The sequence below is a fragment of the Oncorhynchus keta genome, chromosome 19, assembly GCF_023373465.1.
Source record: "Oncorhynchus keta strain PuntledgeMale-10-30-2019 chromosome 19, Oket_V2, whole genome shotgun sequence".
Taxonomy (NCBI): Eukaryota; Metazoa; Chordata; class Actinopteri; order Salmoniformes; family Salmonidae; genus Oncorhynchus; species Oncorhynchus keta.
The window spans coordinates 11,579,419-11,600,276 of NC_068439.1; the positions used below are offsets into that span (position 1 = coordinate 11,579,419).

At 48.4% G+C, this 20,858-nt stretch overlaps 1 protein-coding gene across 4 annotated transcripts; it reads left to right on the plus strand.

The window, feature by feature from the left end:
- The first annotated feature begins 1,838 nt into the window (after positions 1-1,838).
- On the plus strand, positions 1,839-20,235 carry LOC118379076 (zinc finger TRAF-type-containing protein 1-like). Of its 4 annotated transcripts, none has more exons than XM_052469447.1 (6): positions 1,851-3,182; positions 3,903-3,997; positions 4,172-4,315; positions 5,666-5,886; positions 17,684-17,862; positions 17,930-20,235. In XM_052469447.1, exons 1-6 carry the CDS (start codon positions 2,883-2,885, stop codon positions 18,140-18,142), a joined length of 1,152 nt encoding a protein of 383 aa, XP_052325407.1. In that variant the 5' UTR covers positions 1,851-2,882; the 3' UTR covers positions 18,143-20,235. The 4 variants fall into 4 exon arrangements, with proteins under 4 accessions (XP_052325406.1, XP_052325407.1, XP_052325408.1 ...); XM_052469449.1 differs by having other exon boundaries at positions 1,872-3,182; positions 5,666-5,877; XM_052469446.1 differs by having other exon boundaries at positions 1,839-3,182; positions 17,684-20,235.
- Positions 20,236-20,858: the final 623 nt, after the last annotated feature.

Here is a 20,858-nt window from a genome sequence, read left to right on the forward strand (position 1 = left end):
GAGTACTGAGTCAATATGCAGGGGCACATACGCTGGGTACAAGTACTGAGTCAATATGCAAGGGCACATACGCTGGGTACGAGTACTGAGTCAATATGCAGGGGCACATATGCTGGGGCACATACGCTGGGTAGTACTGAGTCAATATGCAGGGGCACATACGCTGGGTACGAGTACTGAGTCAATATGCAGGGGCACATACGCTGGGTACGAGTACTGAGTCAATATGCAGGGGCACATACGCTGGGTACAAGTACTGAGTCAATATGCAGGGGCACATACGCTGGGTACGAGTACTGAGTCAATATGCAGGGGCACATATGCTGGGTACGAGTACTGAGTCAATATGCAGGGGCACATATGCTGGGTACGAGTACTGAGTCAATATGCAGGGGCACATATGCTGGGTACAAGTACTGAGTCAATATGCAGGGGCACATACGCTGGGTACGAGTACTGAGTCAATATGCAGGGGCACATACGTTGGGTACGAGTACTGAGTCAATATGCAGGGGCACATACGTTGGGTACGAGTACTGAGTCAATATGCAGGGGCACATACGTTGGGTACGAGTACTGAGTCAATATGCAGGGGCACATACGCTGGGTATGAGTACTGAGTCAATATGCAGGGGCACATACGTTGGGTACGAGTACTGAGTCAATATGCAGGGGCACATACGCTGGGTACGAGTACTGAGTCAATATGCAGGGGCACATACGTTGGGTACGAGTACTGAGTCAATATGCAGGGGCACATACGCTGGGTACGAGTACTGAGTCAATATGCAGGGGCACATACGTTGGGTACGAGTACTGAGTCAATATACAGGGGCACATACGCTGGGTACGAGTACTGAGTCAATATGCAGGGGCACATACGTTGGGTACGAGTACTGAGTCAATATGCAGGGGCACATACGTTGGGTACGAGTACTGAGTCAATATGCAGAGGCACATACGCTGGGTACGAGTATTGAGTCAATATGCAGGGGTACGAGTACTGAGTCGATATGCAGGGGTACGAGTACTGAGTCGATATGCAGGGGTACGAGTACTGAGTCGATATGCAGGTGTACGAGTACTGAGTCGATATGCAGGGGTACGAGTACTGAGTCGATATGCAGGGGTACGAGTACTGAGTCGATATGCAGGGGTACGAGTACTGAGTCGATATGCAGGGGTACGAGTACTGAGTCAATATGCAGGGGTACGAGGTAATTGAGGTAGATATGCACTTATAATTAACTATTTAGCAGTCTTCTGGCTTGGGGGTAGAAGCTGTTCACTGTCTTGTTGATTCCAGACTTGGTTCATCGGTTGCTGTGTGGTAGCAGAGAGAAACGTCTGACTTGGGTGGCTGGAGTCTTTGAGGGGCCTTCCTCTGACACCGCCTGGTATAGAGGTCCTGGTTGGCAGGGAGCTTGGCCCCAGTGACGTACGTTAAGGTAGTGACAGCTGTGTGTGTGTGTAGGAGATGTTGGTCTCTGGTCATGTCATTTAGCCATATAAGGCATGTCCCTTTGGTCAATCCCAGGCTGCGACCTCACCCTGCCCAATCAGATAGCTGACACCAGGCCTCCTCATTACCCCCTTCTAACAGCACCTTTTGACTGTTTATCTTCTGTGTCAGACACAAGATAAACAGTTGTGGCAATGTTTTGTGTGACCAAAAAGTGTAATAATAATTATCAACAAGATCACAACACCTGGGTTCTGCTGCTATCACCCAATGTGTTAGTTAGTCTATTACATCATTTGACAAATGATGGATATATAGGCCTATTGTTGCTACATTTAGTTGGCTATCAATGGTGCAGGGGCCAACCAGGGTTTCAGGTAGCATGATGTGTCAGATTATGTCTAGCCGTGTCTAGGCAGGTGATGCCCTTCAGGTGAGGTGCTCCATTTTGTCGCATATCGGGTTCTGGTCACCTTTCAAGTCCAAAATTCTACCCGGTCCCCCACACGCACCCTGCAGACCGCAACCGCGCATGCGCACCCACTGTTTAAAGACCCCCCCAAGTCATCTGCTACAAAAAAAAAAAACACAAAAAAAAACATTCCACTGTTAGCCAATCTGCGACGCAGCTCAAGGACTGTCAAGGGAGGCCATAACAGCAGCTGGCAAAAATATTGACAGTTTATCAAGCAACGAAACTCGGGATTTGCTGTTTTTGTGACCATAGCTGAGTAACACCGGTTAGGATTGGAAGGTGCAGCCGAGCTAGGGTGTAGTGAAGTCGGGGAGAGAAGGAGGAGGGGAGGGTCCGGACAGAAGAAAAACAAAGATGTCTGTGTAGTTCAACTAGGCAAATCCTAGCGACCTGTCTGAACATCTCTCTGATTTTTTTCTCCAAAACTGACACGTCCCGGAGGTCCAGTGGATAGCGAGCTGGCAACAGGAGAGGGGGAGAAGAAAAAACCGTTTACCGACCAGCCGAACCGGGCCGTTATGAACGGCCGCTCATGCGCTGTCACGGCAAATAACTGCGACTTGACAACACAAAAACATCTCTGACGGGTTGTTTTGTTCTAGCTAGACGAGGGCGAGGACCGGAGTGTTTTTATGAGCTTGTTAGCTATAGCATGTAGCTAGCTGAATATATTCTTTAAAACTGCCAGTCAACAGCGCTACATTTCTATACGAAAACGACCATCAACAAAAAAAAAAAACTATTTTGGAAAATTACTAAAACGTCCGTTTGTTAAATTCAACGCTTATTGCGCAACATTGCTTACTAACTAGCTAGCTAACTAGCTAACTCACTAGCTAACGTCCATTCCGGCTGTCCTGGCTCTCCCTTGCCGAGCCTGGGGGTCGCTAAATCTGCCAGCCAGCTAACAGGTCGCTCGATTCCGCCTGACAAACACCACCCACCATGTCCTCGATGGAAGAGCGTGGTGAGGTGGGCGTCGCGGCGGCTCCAGGCTCCTCAGGCGGCCTGGGGGTTGGTGCGGTGGGGGCAGCTCTGGAGACTGTGGTCGGTGGGCCGTCAATGCAAGAGGAGGTGGGCTTCCGAAGAGGAGAGGGACTCGGGCCCGATTCGGACCCGGACGAGCCGCCGCCCAAGAAGCGGATGAGATTGCCGGAGGGAGAGTCGGGAAAGCTGGAAGAGAGGCTGTATTCAGTGCTGTGCTGCACGGTGTGTTTAGATCTGCCCAAAGCCTCCGTTTATCAGGTAAATGCTGTCAAACACCTGTCCTGGCCTACCAACTTTGTCCCACCTGTCAATATTAGCCAGCGAGCTAACTAACTTCGTATTAAATAGACCCAAATAACATGTCTATTTAGCTTCACAGGTTATGAATGTCAGGCATGAAGTAGGGGTTGAGGAAAATCTGTAAGCCTACTGATCAGCACCTGTCGTGGGCTGTAACGTTAGCTAGATGGGTGAAGAGAGGATGTTGGGCCCAGGGACGCAGGCTAGCCGCTAGCTCAGTAGGTACCGTGTTCAGAAGGGTTAGCCAGTGCTCAGCGCTGTACAGCGAAATGATGACCTATAAATAATACCGGTAGACAGTACTCAGCGCTGCAAAAGAGATGATCTATAAATCCTCAGGATGTAGGTGTTCAAAATGGCACCTGAGCCATTTCTATTCAGATTTGCCAATAAGACATGAACACCTGCAGATATCTGTTCTGCACATTGATTATCCCAGGCTAACCACCCTAGGAAATAGGAAAGCCCCAAGATATCACCTTACACAGAGTGAACTGCTCTCATCTCTTCCCCAGTTTACTGTGTTGTGATACTGAGTAGCATGCCCTCAAATAACCACGAGATGCTCTCCCCACCCCAAAGCAAATGAGCATATTAACACTGATTTCTAAAGACTCATGTCAACAGTATGGACACACCAAACACACCTACATTAACCCTTTCCTCTCTTCTCTACAGTGCACCAACGGTCACCTGATGTGTGCTGGTTGTTTCATCCACCTGCTGGCTGACTCTCGTCTGAAAGAGGAGCAGGCCACGTGTCCTAACTGCAGGTCTGTACACGCACACAGTTTACAGATGCACTTGAATTGACTGAGTGAGTAATTGATATATGTAAAATATTTTAAATTGTTGCATGGTGCGTTTTTATATATTTTTTGTTCAGTATATAATTGGTTGATTGAGTGTGCCCCATCTCCCCCCTCTCTCTCCCCCCACCCCCTCAGGTGTGAGATCACCAAGTCTCTGTGTTGTAGGAACCTGGCTGTAGAGAAGGCTGTGAGTGAGCTGCCCACAGACTGTCCCTTCTGTCTCAAACAGTTCCCTCGCTCCAGCCTAGAGAGGCACCAGAAAGAGGAGTGTCAAGACAGGTACACACCTCATTGGTACACACACACACACACACACACACACACACACACACACACACACACACACACACACACACACACACACACTAACACTAGTGCTGAGCGATTAGTGTTTTGAGGTCGTTTTGGTTCTATAATTTTTTTAAAACATTAAATTAATTATGTGGGTTGAATTCTGTAACAACACAGAATATAACGATTAATAAGAGTCCCATGATGGTAGTGACGGCCCATTACTGCTAATTAGCGATAATTTATTCCTATTTCGAGCTGCTGTCTGACAATATCAACATTTTAGTAGTTCTTCAAAGTAAATAAGGCATACTTTTATGACTGCTGAATACCAACTATCAATCACTTAGATCATGTATTTTCAGGTAAAGATACCCGGTGAAGCAACGGCTGCTCTCGGTTGCACCGTCTTCTGTCTATTCCGTAGCAGGTGTAAAAGAAACACACACACCGGACCAATAGGTGCTCAATGGATTATGGTCATTGGAGTTAGTTACCACGTTTTCTTTGTTAAACTATGTATAATATTGAAAACTACAACTTCCTGCTACATCTCACAGTTCAGGCTGGATCTGATTTATCTCTAGAGAAACTGCAATGTGTGCATTGAGCTCACGGGGAAAAAATGAATAAAATTAAAATAATTCAATTAAAATAGGGGGTCCCTGATGGTGCAGTGGTTAAGGGCGCTGTACTGCAGCGCCAGCTGTGCCACCAGAGACTCTGGGTTCGCGCTCAGGCTCTGTTGTAACCGGCTGCGACCGGGAGGTCCGTGGGGCGACGCACAATTGGCCTAGCGTCGTCCGGGTTAGGGAGGGTTTGGCCGGTATCCTTGTCCCATCGCGCACCAGCGACTCCTGTGGCGGGCCGGGCGCAGTGCGCGCTAACCAAGGTTGCCAGGTGCACGGTGTTTCCTCCGATACTTTGGTGCGGCTGGCTTCCAGGTTGGATGCGCACTGTGTTAAGAAGCAGTACGGCTGGTTGGGTTGTGTATCGGAGGACGCATGACTTTCAACCTTCGTCTCTCCCGAGCCTGTACGGGAGTTGTAGCGATGAGACAAGATGGTAGCTATTGGATACCACGAAAAAGGGGTAATTTAAAAAAACGAAGAATAACTCATTTTTTTAGTTAATGGCTCAGCAATAACACACCCTACCAGACAACACCTGCAATAGGGTCAATGACAGAACCAGCAGAAATTATACAGCCGGTCCCAAGTCATTCTTACCCCCCCCTTGGCCCTAACCCCTCCATGTTTGCAGATCTGTAGGGTGATGGCTTTAAGCGATGCACTCCCATGATTGGCCCTAAACTCCCACTTCCTGATGTGTTGCCAGGGTGACGCAGTGTAAGTATAAGCGGATTGGCTGCCCATGGAAGGGACCGTTCCACGAGCTACCGGCCCACGAGGAGGAGTGCTGCCATCCCACCAAGACTGGCACAGAGCTGATGGGCATCCTGGGGGAGATGGACCAGAGCCACAGCAGAGAACTAACCCTTTACAACTCTATATTCTCCCTGCTCTGTTACGAGAAGATAGGCTTCACAGGTAGGCTAGGTACACACTGTCACACACACAGTACCTTACTTCAACACTGTCAAAAAAACAGTACCTTACTTCCACACTGTCAAATCAAATTACATTTATTTATAAAGCCCTTTTTACATCAGCAGATGTCTCAAAGTGCTATACAGAAACCCAGCCTAAAACCCCAAACAGCAACAATGCAGATGTAGAAGCACGGTGGCTTGGGAAAACTCCCTAGAAAGGCCGGAACCTAGGATGAAATGTAGAGAGGAACCAGGCTCTGGTGGCCAGTCCTCTTTGGCTGTGCTGGGTAGAGAGGAACCAGGCTCTGGTGGCCAGTCCTATTATGGCTGTGCTGGGTAGAGAGGAACCAGGCTCTGGTGGCCAGTCCTCTTATGGCTGTGCTGGGTAGAGAGGAACCAGGCTCTGGTGGCCAGTCCTCTTTGGCTGTGCTGGGTAGAGAGGAACCAGGCTCTGGTGGCCAGTCCTCTTATGGCTGTGCTGGGTAGAGAGGAACCAGGCTCTGGTGACCAGTCCTCTTATGGTTGTGCTGGGTAGAGAGGAACCAGGCTCTGGTGACCAGTCCTCTTATGGCTGTGCTGGGTAGAGAGGAACCAGGCTCTGGTGACCAGTCCTCTTATGGTTGTGAGGGGTGGAGAGGAACCAGGCTCTGGTGACCAGTCCTCTTATGGTTGTGCTGGGTAGAGAGGAACCAGGCTCTGGTGACCAGTCCTCTTATGGTTGTGAGGGGTGGAGAGGAACCAGGCTCTGGTGACCAGTCCTCTTATGGCTGTGCTGGGTAGAGAGGAACCAGGCTCTGGTGACCAGTCCTCTTATGGTTGTGAGGGGTGGAGAGGAACCAGGCTCTGGTGACCAGTCCTCTTATGGCTGTGCTGGGTAGAGAGGAACCAGGCTCTGGTGACCAGTCCTCTTATGGCTGTGCTGGGTAGAGAGGAACCAGGCTCTGGTGACCAGTCCTCTTATGGTTGTGCTGGGTAGAGAGGAACCAGGCTCTGGTGACCAGTCCTCTTATGGCTGTGCCGGGTGGAGATAACAGTACATGGCCATTAAGTCCAGATTGTTCTTCAAGATGTTCAAATGTTTATAGATGAGCAGCAGGGTCAAATAATAATCACAGTGGTTGTAGAGGGTGCAACAGGTGTGCAACCTGTGGAGTAAATATCAGTTGGCTTTTCATAGCTGAGAAATCAGAGGTCAAGACAGCAGGTACAGTAGAGAGAGAGAGGGGGTCGAGAACAGCAGGTACAGTAGAGAGAGAGAGGGGGTTGAGAACAGCAAGTACAGTAGAGAGAGAGGGGGTTGAGAACAGCAAGTACAGTAGAGAGAGAGCGAGACGGGGTCGAGAACAGCAGGTACAGTAGAGGGGGTCGAGAACAGCGGGTACAGTAGAGAGAGAGAGAGGGGGTCGAGAACAACAGGTACAGTAGAGAGAGGGGGTCGAGAACAGCGGGTACAGTAGAGAGAGAGGGGGTCGAGAACAGCGGGTACAGTAGAGAGAGCGGGTTGAGAACAGCAGGTACAGTAGAGAGAGGGGGTCGAGAACAGCCGGTACAGTAGAGAGAGGGGGTCGAGAACAGCAGGTACAGTAGAGAGCGAGAGAGGGGGTCGAGAACAGCAGGTACAGTAGAGAGCGAGAGAGGGGTCGAGAACAACAGGTACAGTAGAGAGAGAGGGGGTCGAGAACAGCAGGTACTGTAGAGGGGTCGTGAACAGCAGGTAGTGTAGAGAGAGAGGGGGTCGAGAACAGCAGGTACAGTAGAGGGGGTCGAGAACAGCGGGTACAGTAGAGAGCGAGAGAGGGGTCGAGAACAGCGGGTACAGTAGAGAGAGGGGGTTGAGAACAGCCGGTACAGTAGAGAGAGGGGGTCGAGAACAACAGGTACAGTAGAGAGAGGGGGTCGAGAACAGCGGGTACAGTAGAGAGAGGGGTTCGAGAACAACGGGTACAGTAGAGAGAGAGGGGGTCGAGATCAGCAGGTACAGTAGAGAGAGAGAGGGGGTCGAGACCAACAGGTACAGTAGAGAGAGGGGGTCGAGAACAACAGGTACAGTAGAGAGCGAGAGAGGGGGTCGAGAACAGCAAGTACAGTAGAGAGAGAGGGGGTCGAGAACAGCAAGTACAGTAGAGAGAGAGAGAGGGGGTCGAGAACAGCAGGTACAGTAGAGAGATGGGGTCGAGAACAGCGGCACATACAGTATTATGCAGCATAGTACAGTAGAGAGAGAGAGGGGGTCGAGAACAGCAGGTACAGTAGAGAGCGAGGGGGTCGAGAACAACAGGTACAGTAGAGAGAGAGGGGGTCGAGAACAGCAGGTACTGTAGAGGGGGTCGTGAACAGCAGGTACTGTAGAGAGAGAGGGGGTCGAGAACAGCAGGTACAGTAGAGGGGGTCGAGAACAGCGGGTACAGTAGAGAGCGAGAGAGGGGGTCGAGAACAACAGGTACAGTAGAGAGAGAGGGGTCGAGAACAACAGGTACAGTAGAGAGAGGGGGTCGAGAACAGCGGGTACAGTAGAGAGAGGGGTTCGAGAACAAAGGGTACAGTAGAGAGAGAGGGGGTCGAGAACAGCAGGTACTGAAGAGAGAGAGGGGGTCGAGATCAGCAGGTACAGTAGAGAGAGAGGGGGTCGAGATCAGCAGGTACAGTAGAGAGGGGGTCGAGAACAGCGGGTACAGTAGAGAGCGAGAGAGGGGGGCGAGAACAACAGGTACAGGAGAGAGAGGGGGTCGAGAATGGCGGGTACTGTAGAGAGAGGGGGTCGAGAACAGCGGGTACATTAGAGAGAGAGCAACAGCATGACCAGGTGGGCTGGGGACAACCACGAGGCATCAAGCCAGGACATCCTGAGGCATGGTCCTAGGGCTCAGGTCCTCCTAAAGAGAGAGAGAGATGGGAGAATGAGAGGGAGCATACTTATGTTCCCACAGGACACCAGAATTTCACCAGACAGGACAGACTGACTCTATCCCCCCGGCACATACACTATACAGCATAGATACTGACACCAGAATTTCACCAGACAGGACAGACTGACCCTAGCCCCCCGGCAATATACAATATACAGCATAGATACTGACACCAGAATTTCACCAGACAGGACAGACTGACCCTAGCCCCCCGGCACATACACTATACAGCATAGATACTGACACCAGAATTTCACCAGACAGGACAGACTGACCCTAGCCCCCCGGCACATACACTATACAGCATAGATACTGACACCAGAATTTCACCAGACAGGACAGACTGACCCTAGCCCCCAGAATTTCACCAGCACATACACTATACAGCATAGATACTGACACCAGAATTTCACCAGACAGGACAGACTGACCCTAGCCCCCGGCACATACAGTATTACAGCATAGATACTGACACCAGAATTTCACCAGACAGGACAGACTGACCCTCCCCCCGGCACATACACTATACAGCATAAATACTGACACCAGAATTTCACCAGACAGGACAGACTGACCCTAGCCCCCGGCACATACACTATACAGCATAGATACTGACACCAGAATTTCACCAGACAGGACAGACTGACCCTCCCCCCCGGCACATACACTATACAGCATAAATACTGACACCAGAATTTCACCAGACAGGACAGACTGACCCTCCCCCCACATACAGGCACATACACTATACAGCATAGATACTGACACCAGAATTTCACCAGACAGGACAGACTGACCCTCCCCCGGCACATACACTATACAGCATAAATACTGACACCAGAATTTCACCAGACAGGACAGACTGACCCTAGCCCCCGGCACATACAGTATTACAGCATAGATACTGACACCAGAATTTCACCAGACAGGACAGACTGACCCTAGCCCCCGGCACATACACTATACAGCATAGATACTGACACCAGAATTTCACCAGACAGGACAGACTGACCCTAGCCCCCGGCACATACACTATACAGCATAGATACTGACACCAGAATTTCACCAGACAGGACAGACTGACCCTAGCCCCCGGCACATACACTATACAGCATAGATACTGACACCAGAATTTCACCAGACAGGACAGACTGACCCTAGCCCCCGGCACATACACTATACAGCATAGATACTGACACCAGAATTTCACCAGACAGGACAGACTGACCCTAGCCCCCCGGCACATACAGTATTACAGCATAGATACTGACACCAGAATTTCACCAGACAGGACAGACTGACCCTAGCCCCCGGCACATACACTATACAGCATAGATACTGACACCAGAATTTCACCAGACAGGACAGACTGACCCTAGCCCCCGGCACATACAGTATTACAGCATAGATACTGACACCAGAATTTCACCAGACAGGACAGACTGACCCTAGCCTCCCGGCACATACAGTATTACAGCATAGATACTGACACCAGAATTTCACCAGACAGGACAGACTGACCCTAGCCTCCCGGCACATACACTATACAGCATAGATACTGACACCAGAATTTCACCAGACAGGACAGACTGACCCTAGCCCCCCGGCACATACAGTATTACAGCATAGATACTGACACCAGAATTTCACCAGACAGGACAGACTGACCCTAGCCCCCCGGCACATACACTATACAGCATAGATACTGACACCAGAATTTCACCAGACAGGACAGACTGACCCTAGCCCCCCGGCACATACACTATACAGCATAGATACTGACACCAGAATTTCACCAGACAGGACAGACTGACCCTAGCCCCCCGGCACATACACTATACAGCATAGATACTGACACCAGAATTTCACCAGACAGGACAGACTGACCCTAGCCCCCCGGCACATACAGTATTACAGCATAGACACTGCAAGCTGAGATGGATGGACGGACGGGTGGTCTGACAACCTCAGACGGGGCCAACCAGACAGGATATAACCCCACCCACTTTGCCAAAGCACAGCCACCACACGACTAGAGGGATTCCAACAGATCACCATCTTACCACCCGGAGACGAGGCTGAGTATAGCCCACGAAGATCTCCCACGAAGATCTCCCACGAAGATCTCCCACGAAGATCTCCCACGAAGATCTCCCACGAAGATCTCCCACGAAGATCTCCCATGAAGATCTCCTCCACCGCATGAGTCCCACCGGACAGGAAGATCATGTCAGTGACTCAACACGCATGTTGAGTATAGCGAGAAAAGCCTTGCATGATGTGACGCACCCCTTTTATGGGTACGCCGTGCGAGAGCACTAGTAAGCCAGTGACTGAGCCCCTGTCATAGGGTTTAGAGGCAGAGAATCCCAGTGGAGAGAGGGGAGCCGGCCAGGCAGAGACAGCAAGGGCGGTTCGTCGCTCCAGTGCCTTGTCGTTCACCTTCGCACCCCTGGGCCAGACTACATTCAATCATAGGACTGACTGAAGAGATGAGTCTTCAATAAAGACTTAAAGGTTGAGACCGAGTCTGCGTCTCTCACATGGGTATTCAGACCACACTATAAAAATGGAGCTCTATAGGAGAAAGCCCTGCCTCCAGCTGTTTGCTTAGAAATTCTAGGGACAATAAAGAGGCCTGTGTCTTGTGACCGTAGCGTACGTGTGGGTATGTACAGCAGGACCAAATCGGAGAGATGGGTAGGAGCAAGCCCGTGTAATGCGTTGTAGGTTAGCAGTAAAACCTTTACATTTTGTAAATTATAAATATGTTTTATTATTGTTGACCATGAAATCAGACCTAGCCTTAACAGGAAGCCAGTGTAGAGATTCTAGCAGCTGTGTCGAGATTCTAGCAGCTGTGTCGAGATTCTAGCAGCTGTGTCGAGATTCTAGCAGCTGTGTCGAGATTCTAGCAGCTGTGTCGAGATTCTAGCAGCTGTGTAGAGATTCTAGCAGCTGTGTCGAGATTCTAGCAGCTGTGTCGAGATTCTAGCAGCTGTGTCGAGATTCTAGCAGCTGTGTCGAGATTCTAGCAGCTGTGTCGAGATTCTAGCAGCTGTGTCGAGATTCTAGCAGCTGTGTCGAGATTCTAGCAGCTGTGTCGAGATTCTAGCAGCTGTGTCGAGATTCTAGCAGCTGTGTCGAGATTCTAGCAGCTGTGTCGAGATTCTAGCAGCTGTGTCGAGATTCTAGCAGCTGTGTTTTAGCACTAACAGAAGTTTATTTAATGCTTTATCCGGGGAGCTGAAAAGTAGAGCATCGCAGTAGTCCAATCTAGAAGTGACAAAAGCATGGATTTGCTTTTCTGCATAATTTTGTTTTACAAAAAGTTTAGTGTTTTTGCAATGTTACGAAGATGGGGGGAGCTATCCTTGAAATATGTTCGTCCAAAGAGAGGTCACGGTCCAGAGTAACACTGAGGTCCTTCAGTTTTATTTGAGACTACTGTCCATCCATCAAGATTAATTGTCAGATCCAACAGCAGATATTTCTTTCTTGGGACCTAGAACTAGCATCTCTGTTTTTGTCACATTTTCTGCCATCCACTTCCTTATGTCTGAAACTCAGGCATTCAGGGTAGGCAATTTTGGGGCTTCACCATGTTTCATCGAAATGTACAGCTGTGTTGCATCCGCATAGCCGAAAAAGTTGATATTGTCTTTCCGAATGACATCACCAGGATGTAGAATATATAGTGAAAACAATAGTGGACCTAAAACGGAACATTTGATTTCTCAGAGGATAAACCATCCACAGAGACAAACTGATATCTTTCTGACAGTTAAACTCTAAACCAAGTAAGAACTTGTCTGTGCAGACCAATTTTAGGGTTTCCAATCTTTCCAAAAGAATGTGGTGATCGTCGGTGTCAAGAGGAGTCTAGAAGCACGAGGACCGATGCAGAGCCTTGATCTGGGCTCAGGTATTTTCTAATCTTCCAGGATTATGAGGAAAAACATTTAGATCCAGAATGTTTATATCCACCAGGCTAAACTAGATCCAGGGTAAGACTCTGGCAATGCGTTGGTCTGGCGGACATGTTAGACACAACCCACCGAGTCGACGATGGCTCCGAAAACCTTGTTGGATTGGGTCTGTGTCACTAAACAAACTTGAATATTATCTGCCCTGACTACAAGGTTCAGGGAGCTCCGTAAGGAACACTGTATATGGCTCAGGAGACCTGTAAACGGTGGCTATAACCAAGTGATTGAGGAGGCTGTGATACACGCAGTACCTGACTTCCACAGTTCGGTCTGTCGGTGATTGTCAAGCAAATAACTGTCTGTCTCAGGGTAATTGACTGTTAATTAACACATTTACCATCTCCTAGCTTCCACACACGGATGCAGACCTCTGGAACATCTACATTTAAAAAAAAGTCTTAATGAATCCAAGTAAAACAGCCGACACCTTCACAATACATCCATTATTTATTTTAGACAGGTCTGAAGAAACATGATATGAAGAAAATGTAGTCTATTTCAGAAGAACAGAATACTCTGAGTTGTCCTTATGTTAGGTCCTGATCTGGCTATGGCATATGGCTGTGGGCTACACTAGATCGTTTAACGGACAAGATTTGCTTAGAATTCCGTGGCATTATTTTATATTATGAAGAATTAAATTTGAAAAAAAGAGCTGAATAAAATATTAATATTTTTTCCTTACGATTTGAGGAATTGCGCACATGCGGCTATTCTGTGTTGAGCGGTTAACAAAGAAATAGGTCCTCCTATCTGCTTAATTTAGAGTTATTAATGTTACTTTGTTCTATAAACGTTGGGCTATATGTTTAGATTATTAATACATTGTAAGGCTGCATGACGTGACTCATGAAAAAAGTTGCTTGAAAGGCAGGAGCTCTGATTTGTTTTTTTTGCACAGACTGTACACACTTCATCAGTCTCTCATTCACAATTTGACAAGCACTTGATAATGCCTCGAATTTCACGGTGGCATACCCTTTGGCCGTAATGCACCCTAAAAAAAAACAGGCCTTTTGCGGCCAGTCCCGTTGTGCCCCCGGCCCGGAGTGTTGCGTTGTGCCCCCGGCCCGGAGTGTTGCGTTGTACCTTCGGCCCGGAGTGTTGCGTTGCCCCCGGCCCGGAGTGTTGCGTTGTGCCCTCGGCCCGGAGTGTTGCGTTGTGCCCTCGGCCCGGAGTGTTGCGTTGTGCCTTCGGCCCGGAGTGTTGCGTTGTGCCCTCGGCCCGGAGTGTTGCGTTGTGCCCCCGGCCCGGAGTGTTGCGTTGTGCCCCGGCCCGGAGTGTTGCGTTGTGCCCCCGGCCCGGAGTGTTGCGTTGTGCCCCCGGCCCGGAGTGTTGCGTTGTGCCCCCGGCCCGGAGTGTTGCGTTGTGCCCTCGGCCCGGAGTGTTGCGTTGTGCCCCCGGCCCGGAGTGTTGCGTTGTGCCCCCGGCCCGGAGTGTTGCGTTGTGCCTTCGGCCCAGAGTGTTGCGTTGTGCCCCCGGCCCGGAGTGCTGCGTTGTGCCATTTCTCCCCGAGAAACTCAGGTGCTGCTTATGTATGCCAGTTAGGCTCTAAACCCCTTGTAAAGTGGATTAATGTGCTTCATTTTAAGAAGTTATTTGGCCACTTTAGTTGTGATACAAACCTTATCAAAACATATAGGCTTTATGGGCTAGACTACATGAGGTGTGTCACTATGATTTGAAAAATTTGCCAAAAAAAAGGCAGTTTCTTACGCTGGGCATTGTTCACAAGTGATGATATATAATTCAGAAGTGATAGGCTAATATTGTCACCCATCACACTATTCTTGATTTTATATTGTCTTTACATATACTATATAATATATATGTGTGACATTTGTTTTGATTTAGAATGGACGATTATCATGCACCTGTCTCAAAACAGGAAGCAGGAAAAAATACATGTCATCTATGCACTTAGATAGCGAATGAAGAACCCTTTTCCCCTGGTTCATTTTCATGCCAGTCAGGTAGGCTATACTCCTGTTGTAAAGAGAAGCAATGTGCTTAACATTAGGAAAGTTGAGAGAGAAATTTAGTAGGCCTAGCCTATAGAAAGCTGATGGGATCCTCCTCTTTTTAAGAGGCCATCACTGTTTTCTCACAATAGCATAGCCTATAGAAATGTTGCACAACATGAGCTCATGGGCTCTCATGAAGTGTTTGATTCGATTTACCATTACATTTGCATTGACGTCAGTGATTAGAGGGAGTGCTGAGAACCAGGCAGTTAGCAAGGTTGGTTGGCTACTAATGACCATCAGCAGCATCAGAGTTTGGAGAAGACTAATTACTGTGACTAAACGGCCACGTGACATTTGACTGCCTTCATGACTCGTGACCGCCGGTGTGGCGGTAATGCGGTCACCGTAACAGCCCTAATCCACAGTACACACTGTCATACACACATACACACATGTGGATTGGGATATGTTCTGCATTGCGTCCAACAACAACATTGACGAATACGCTGATTCGGTGAGCGAGTTTATTAGAAAGTGCATTGACGATGTTATACCCACAGCAACGATTAAAACATTCTCAAACTAGAAACCGTGGATTGATGGCAGCATCCGCCGAAACTGAAAGCACGAACCACTGCTTTTAACCAGGGCAAGGTGACCGGAAACATGACCGAATACAAACAGTGTAGCTATTCCCTCCGCAAGGCAATCAAACAAGCTAAGCGTCAGTATAGAGACAAAGTAGAGTCGCAATTCAACAGCTCAGACACAAGAGGTATGTGGCAGGGTCTACAGTCAATCACGGATTACAAAAAGAAAACCAGCCCCGTTGCGGACCAGGATGTCTTGCTTCCAGACAGACTAAATAACTTTTTTGCCCGCTTTGAGGACAATACAGTGCCACTGACACGGCCCGCTACCAAACCTGCGGACTCTCCTTCACTGCAGCCGACGTGAGGAAAACATTTAAACGTTTTAACCCTCGCAAGGCTGCAGGCCCAGACGGCATCCCCAGCCGCGCCCTCAGAGCATGCGCAGACCAGCTGGCTGGTGTGTTTACGGACATATTCAATCCATACTTATCCCAGTCTGCTGTTCCCACATGCTTCAAGAGGGCCACCATTGTTCCTGTTCCCAAGAAAGCTAAGGTAACTGAGCTAAACGACTACCGCCCCGTAGCACTCACTTCCGTCATCATGAAGTGCTTTGAGAGACTAGTCAAGGACCATATCACCTCCACACTACCTGACACCCTAGACCCACTCCAATTTGCTTACCGCCCCAAAAGGTCCACAGACGACGCAACCACACTGCACACTGCCCTAACCCATCTGGACAAGAGGAATACCTATGTGAGAATGCTGTTCATCGACTACAGCTCAGCATTTAACACCATAGTACCCTCCAAACTCGTCATCAAGCTCGAGATCCCAGGTCTCCACCCCACTCTGTGCAACTGGGTCCTGGACTTCCTGACGGGCCGCCCCCAGGTGGTGAGGGTAGCTAACATCTCCACCCCGCTGATCCTCAACACTGGGGCCCCACAAGGGTGTGTTCTGAGCCCTCTCCTGTACTCGCTATTCACCCATGACTGCGTGGCCACGCACGCCTCCAACTCAATCATCAAGTTTGCAGATGACGCTACAGTGGTAGGCTTGATTACCAACAATGACGAGACTGCCTACAGGGAGGAGGTGAGGGCCCTTGGAGTGTGGTGTCAGGAAAATAACCTCACACTCATTGTCAACAAAATAAAGGAGATGATCGTGGACTTCAGGAAACAGCAGAGGGAGCACCCCCCTATCCACATCGATGGAACAGTAGTGGAGAGGGTAGTAAGTTTTAAGTTCCTCGGCGTACACATCACAGACAAACTGAATTGGTCCACCCACACAGACAGCGTTGTGAAGAAGGCGCAGCAGCGCCTCTTCAACCTCAGGAGGCTGAAGAAATTTGGCTTGTCACCAAAAGCACTCACAAATTCTACAGATGCACAATCGAGAGCATCCTGTCGGGCTGTATCACCGCCTGGTACGGCAACTGCTCCACCCACAATCGTAAGGCTCACCAGAGGGTAGTGAGGTCTGCACAACGCATCACCGGGGGTGGCAAACTACCTGCCCTCCAGGACACTTAAAGCACCCGATGTTACAGGAAGGCCATAAAGATCATCAAGGACAACAACCACCCGAGCCACTGCCTGTTCACCCCGCTATCATCCAGAAGGCGAGGTCAGTACAGGTGCATCAAAGTAGGGACCGAGAGACTGAAAAACAGCTTCTGGCCATCAGCTCAAGGCCATCAGACTGTTAAACAGCCACCACTAACATTGAGTGGCTGCTGCCAACACACTGACTCAACTCCAGCCACCTTAATAATGGAAATTGATGTAAAAAATGTATCACTAGCCACTTTAAACAATGCTACCTAATATAGTGTTTACATCCCCTACATTACCCATCTCATATGTATATGTATATACTGTACCTATATCATCTACTGCATCTTTATGTAATACATGTATCACTAGCCACTTTAATCTATGCAACTTTGTTTACATACCCTACATTACTCATCTCATATGTATATACTGTACTCGATACCATCTACTGTGTCTTGCCTATGCCGTTCTGTACCATCACTCATTCATATATCTTTATGTACATATTCTTTATCCCTTTACACTTGTGTGTGTGTGTATAAGGTAGTAGCTTTGGAATTGTTAGTTAGATTACTCGTTGGTTATTACTGCATTGTTGGAACTAGAAGCACAAGCATTTCGCTACACTCGCATTAACATCTGCTAACCATGTGTATGTAACAAATAAAATTTGATTTGATTTGAGTATCTGACTTCCAGGACAATCATTTAAATCTGTCTGAAAAGACCAGTCACACACACAGAAAACATGAGTCTTTCCCCATCTCTCTCCCCTGTCCAGAGGTCCAGTTCAGGCCGTACCGGACAGATGACTTCATCACCCGTCTGTACTATGAGAGTCCTCGTTTCACCGTGTTGAACCAGACCTGGGTACTGAAGGCCAGGGTCAACGACTCTGAACGCAACCCTAACCTCTCCTGCAAACGCACCCTCTCCTTCCAACTCATCCTCAAGAGCAAGGTACACACACACACACGCTCGCTCTCGACTCGCTCTCTCTCTCTAACGTTCACCCTCTTCCTTCTAGGTGAACTCGGCTATAGAGTGTTCCTTTCTGCTGTTGAAAGGTCCGTACGACGACGTGAGGATCAAGCCTGTGATCCACCATCACTCGTTCAGCAACGACACCAACGAGACAGACTACGTTCCCCTGCCCATCACCGACTCTGTGGAGTGTAACAAACTACTGGCCGCCAAGAACATCAACCTACGACTCTTCATCTTCCAGATCCAGAAATAGACAGACGAGGAGGAGGAGGAGGAGGAGGACCGAGAGAGACGTGTAGAGGACGTGAGGGAGAGAGAAGTTTGAGTTTAAAGTGAGACACCACTGATACCTCTTTACACACACACACACACACACACACACACACACAGCCCACTAGACCACATATTGAGAGAGTTAGGGAACCCCACCATTTCAGGTGCTGCTTTTAGTGTTGCTTTGGAGACCGGATGGTGTTGCTAGGGGAATTCATCTGTATGGACTGAGGAGTTGTTACTATGGGGGTGTTAGGGGAGAGGGGTTGTCGCTATGGAGACAGGATGGTGTACCCGTGGAGTTGAGTCGGTCTGACCTTTCACCCTTTGACCCCAGAGCCAAAGGTAGCTCATACCCACCAAAGCAGGATGAACCATACGAGAGTGTGTGTGTGTGTGTGTGTGTGGTATGATACTCTGAGTAAATGTGTGTGCGTATGTGTTCCAAAGATGTGAATGTGAGCTTTTGAACTCTGTTGACCACTCAGCTAGTCTGTCCTATAGAATGGAAGGGTGGGTTACTTGTATACATACACTCTGACCTGCTCCTAGTCTGTTTGATTAGGACAGCCGTCCATTTTGTTCGGAGACCAACCCAGAGCAGAGCCAAGATGGCAGTGTTTTGCATGCTCCTTTTAGTTAGTCCTTCAAAAATGAGTTGTGATTTATATATTTAACCTCAAAAGTTAAATTATACCTCCTTTTTTTTACATTTATTTTTAATCCTGAATATTTAAATTCCTTTGAACTTAGCCTTTTTTTTAGTTTGGTATTAGTGTGGCTGTGCGCTCGCGTGTGTGTGCGTGGCGTTGCTCGAGTGTGTGTGTGCACGGCGTTGCTGGCGTGCGTTTGTGTTGAGACAGATGCATTTAGGGCCCTAGTGATCACATCCCTATAAACAGATACTTGCATGGCCACACACACACACACACACACACACACACACACACACATACAATTGACAGACCTCTTAGGCCTGCTCAGAAACCAACATCTGTGTGTGTGTGTGTGGACTCCTCTGTCTGCTCTGGTTGGGCCGTACTAGAACCGGAGAACCCAGAACCCTGAAACAGACCTGAAGGGAACCCCAGCTAGTGTGACAGACTGGGTTTGAATCCGGTTTGTCTGCGTGCCACAAGACCGTGTTAGTCCTCTAAGCTAAAGCCTAGGGCATTATCTTGGGGAGGTTCCCCTGTAGTAGGGTGGTTCCCCTGTAGTAGGGTGGTTCCCCTCCGGAAGATGGCAAAGAGAACCTGAACGGTCCACCGGGTCAATCCTGTTTCACAGGACTACGGGCTCGATTCCATCCGCTTTAGCCAACATCTGCAGAGTGGTTGTTTTGGCGGTCAAATTCACAAGTAAAGCCGGACATTCCCATTGGCTGCACGGAGTCACATTAACAGAAATCCCATGCAGCCTTGTTTACAAGTTCAACACTGGAATGTGAGATGTAGTCTACACTTTGATTTAGGGATGAATGAAATCTTCATTTAGTTGAATTATTTTTTTTTTTTCAATTTGAGCATAAATATTTCCATATAACCTAAACGCTCTCGTTGTGAACTTCTGCAGCGAAAGAGTTTCCTGACAAATGTTTTTTTTTTTTTTTTTTTGATGCCTCAAACTTAAGTCCCACCGCCAAAACATCCGCTATGCTGGTGTCTACTGTCACCGGTTAACTCATGATCTGATTGTCTAGACCGAGCTCATGACTCTGGTTTTAAATGGGGAGAATCCTGGATGGGACCTTTTGACTTTGGGAACTGGACATTTGTGTGTGTGTGTGTGGGGGGGGGTCTGGTGCGTTACTATGGTGACGTGTTTAGAGTGTTAGAGTTACTTGAATGATGCTGAGATGACGATGTTACTAAAAAGTAGAATCTACTGTGATGGCTCTGTCTCTCCTCCTGACCTATTTAGGTTGAGTATTTCTATAGATCTGACTCCTCCGGGCCTATCTAGGTCTTGTATTTCTGTGTTTTAATGCTTTTTCGTCTCTATGCCAATAGACTCACTGACTCATCTCACTATGGCTGTACATGTGCCTTTTATTAAAGATCATGGAAACTGAAATGTGTGTGTGTGTGTGTGTGTGTGTGGCACACGCATGAAAGAGCAAGACGACACCACACCATTAACATCTCAAATCAGCCACATCAATTTAATCTGCTCAAACACATCAATACATATTCTATAGTCATTTCATATCCATACAAAACTCAACTGGAGTATGTATATACATGATGCTGCACAGCACCTCTGATATACAATGCCTTCAGGAAGTATTCAGACCCCTTGACTTATTCCTTTTTACGTTACAGCCTTATTCTAAAATGGTTAAAATAGTTTCCCCCCCTCATCAATATATACACAATACCCCCCACAATACAAAGTAAAAATAGTTTTTTTTAATACATTTTTGCACAAAATTAAACACTGAAAGATCACATTTACATAAGTTTTCAGACCATTTTCTCAGTACTTTGTTGAAGCACCTTTGGCAGCTATTACAGCCTTGAGTCTTGTTGGGTATGACGCTACAAGCTTGGCACACCTGCATTTGGGGAGTTTCTCCCCTTCTCTGCAGATCCTCTCAAGCTCTATCAGGTTGGATGGGGAGCGTCACTGCACAGATATTTTCAGGTCTCTCCAGAGATGTTTGATCAGGTTCAAGTCCGGGCTCTGGCTGGGCCACT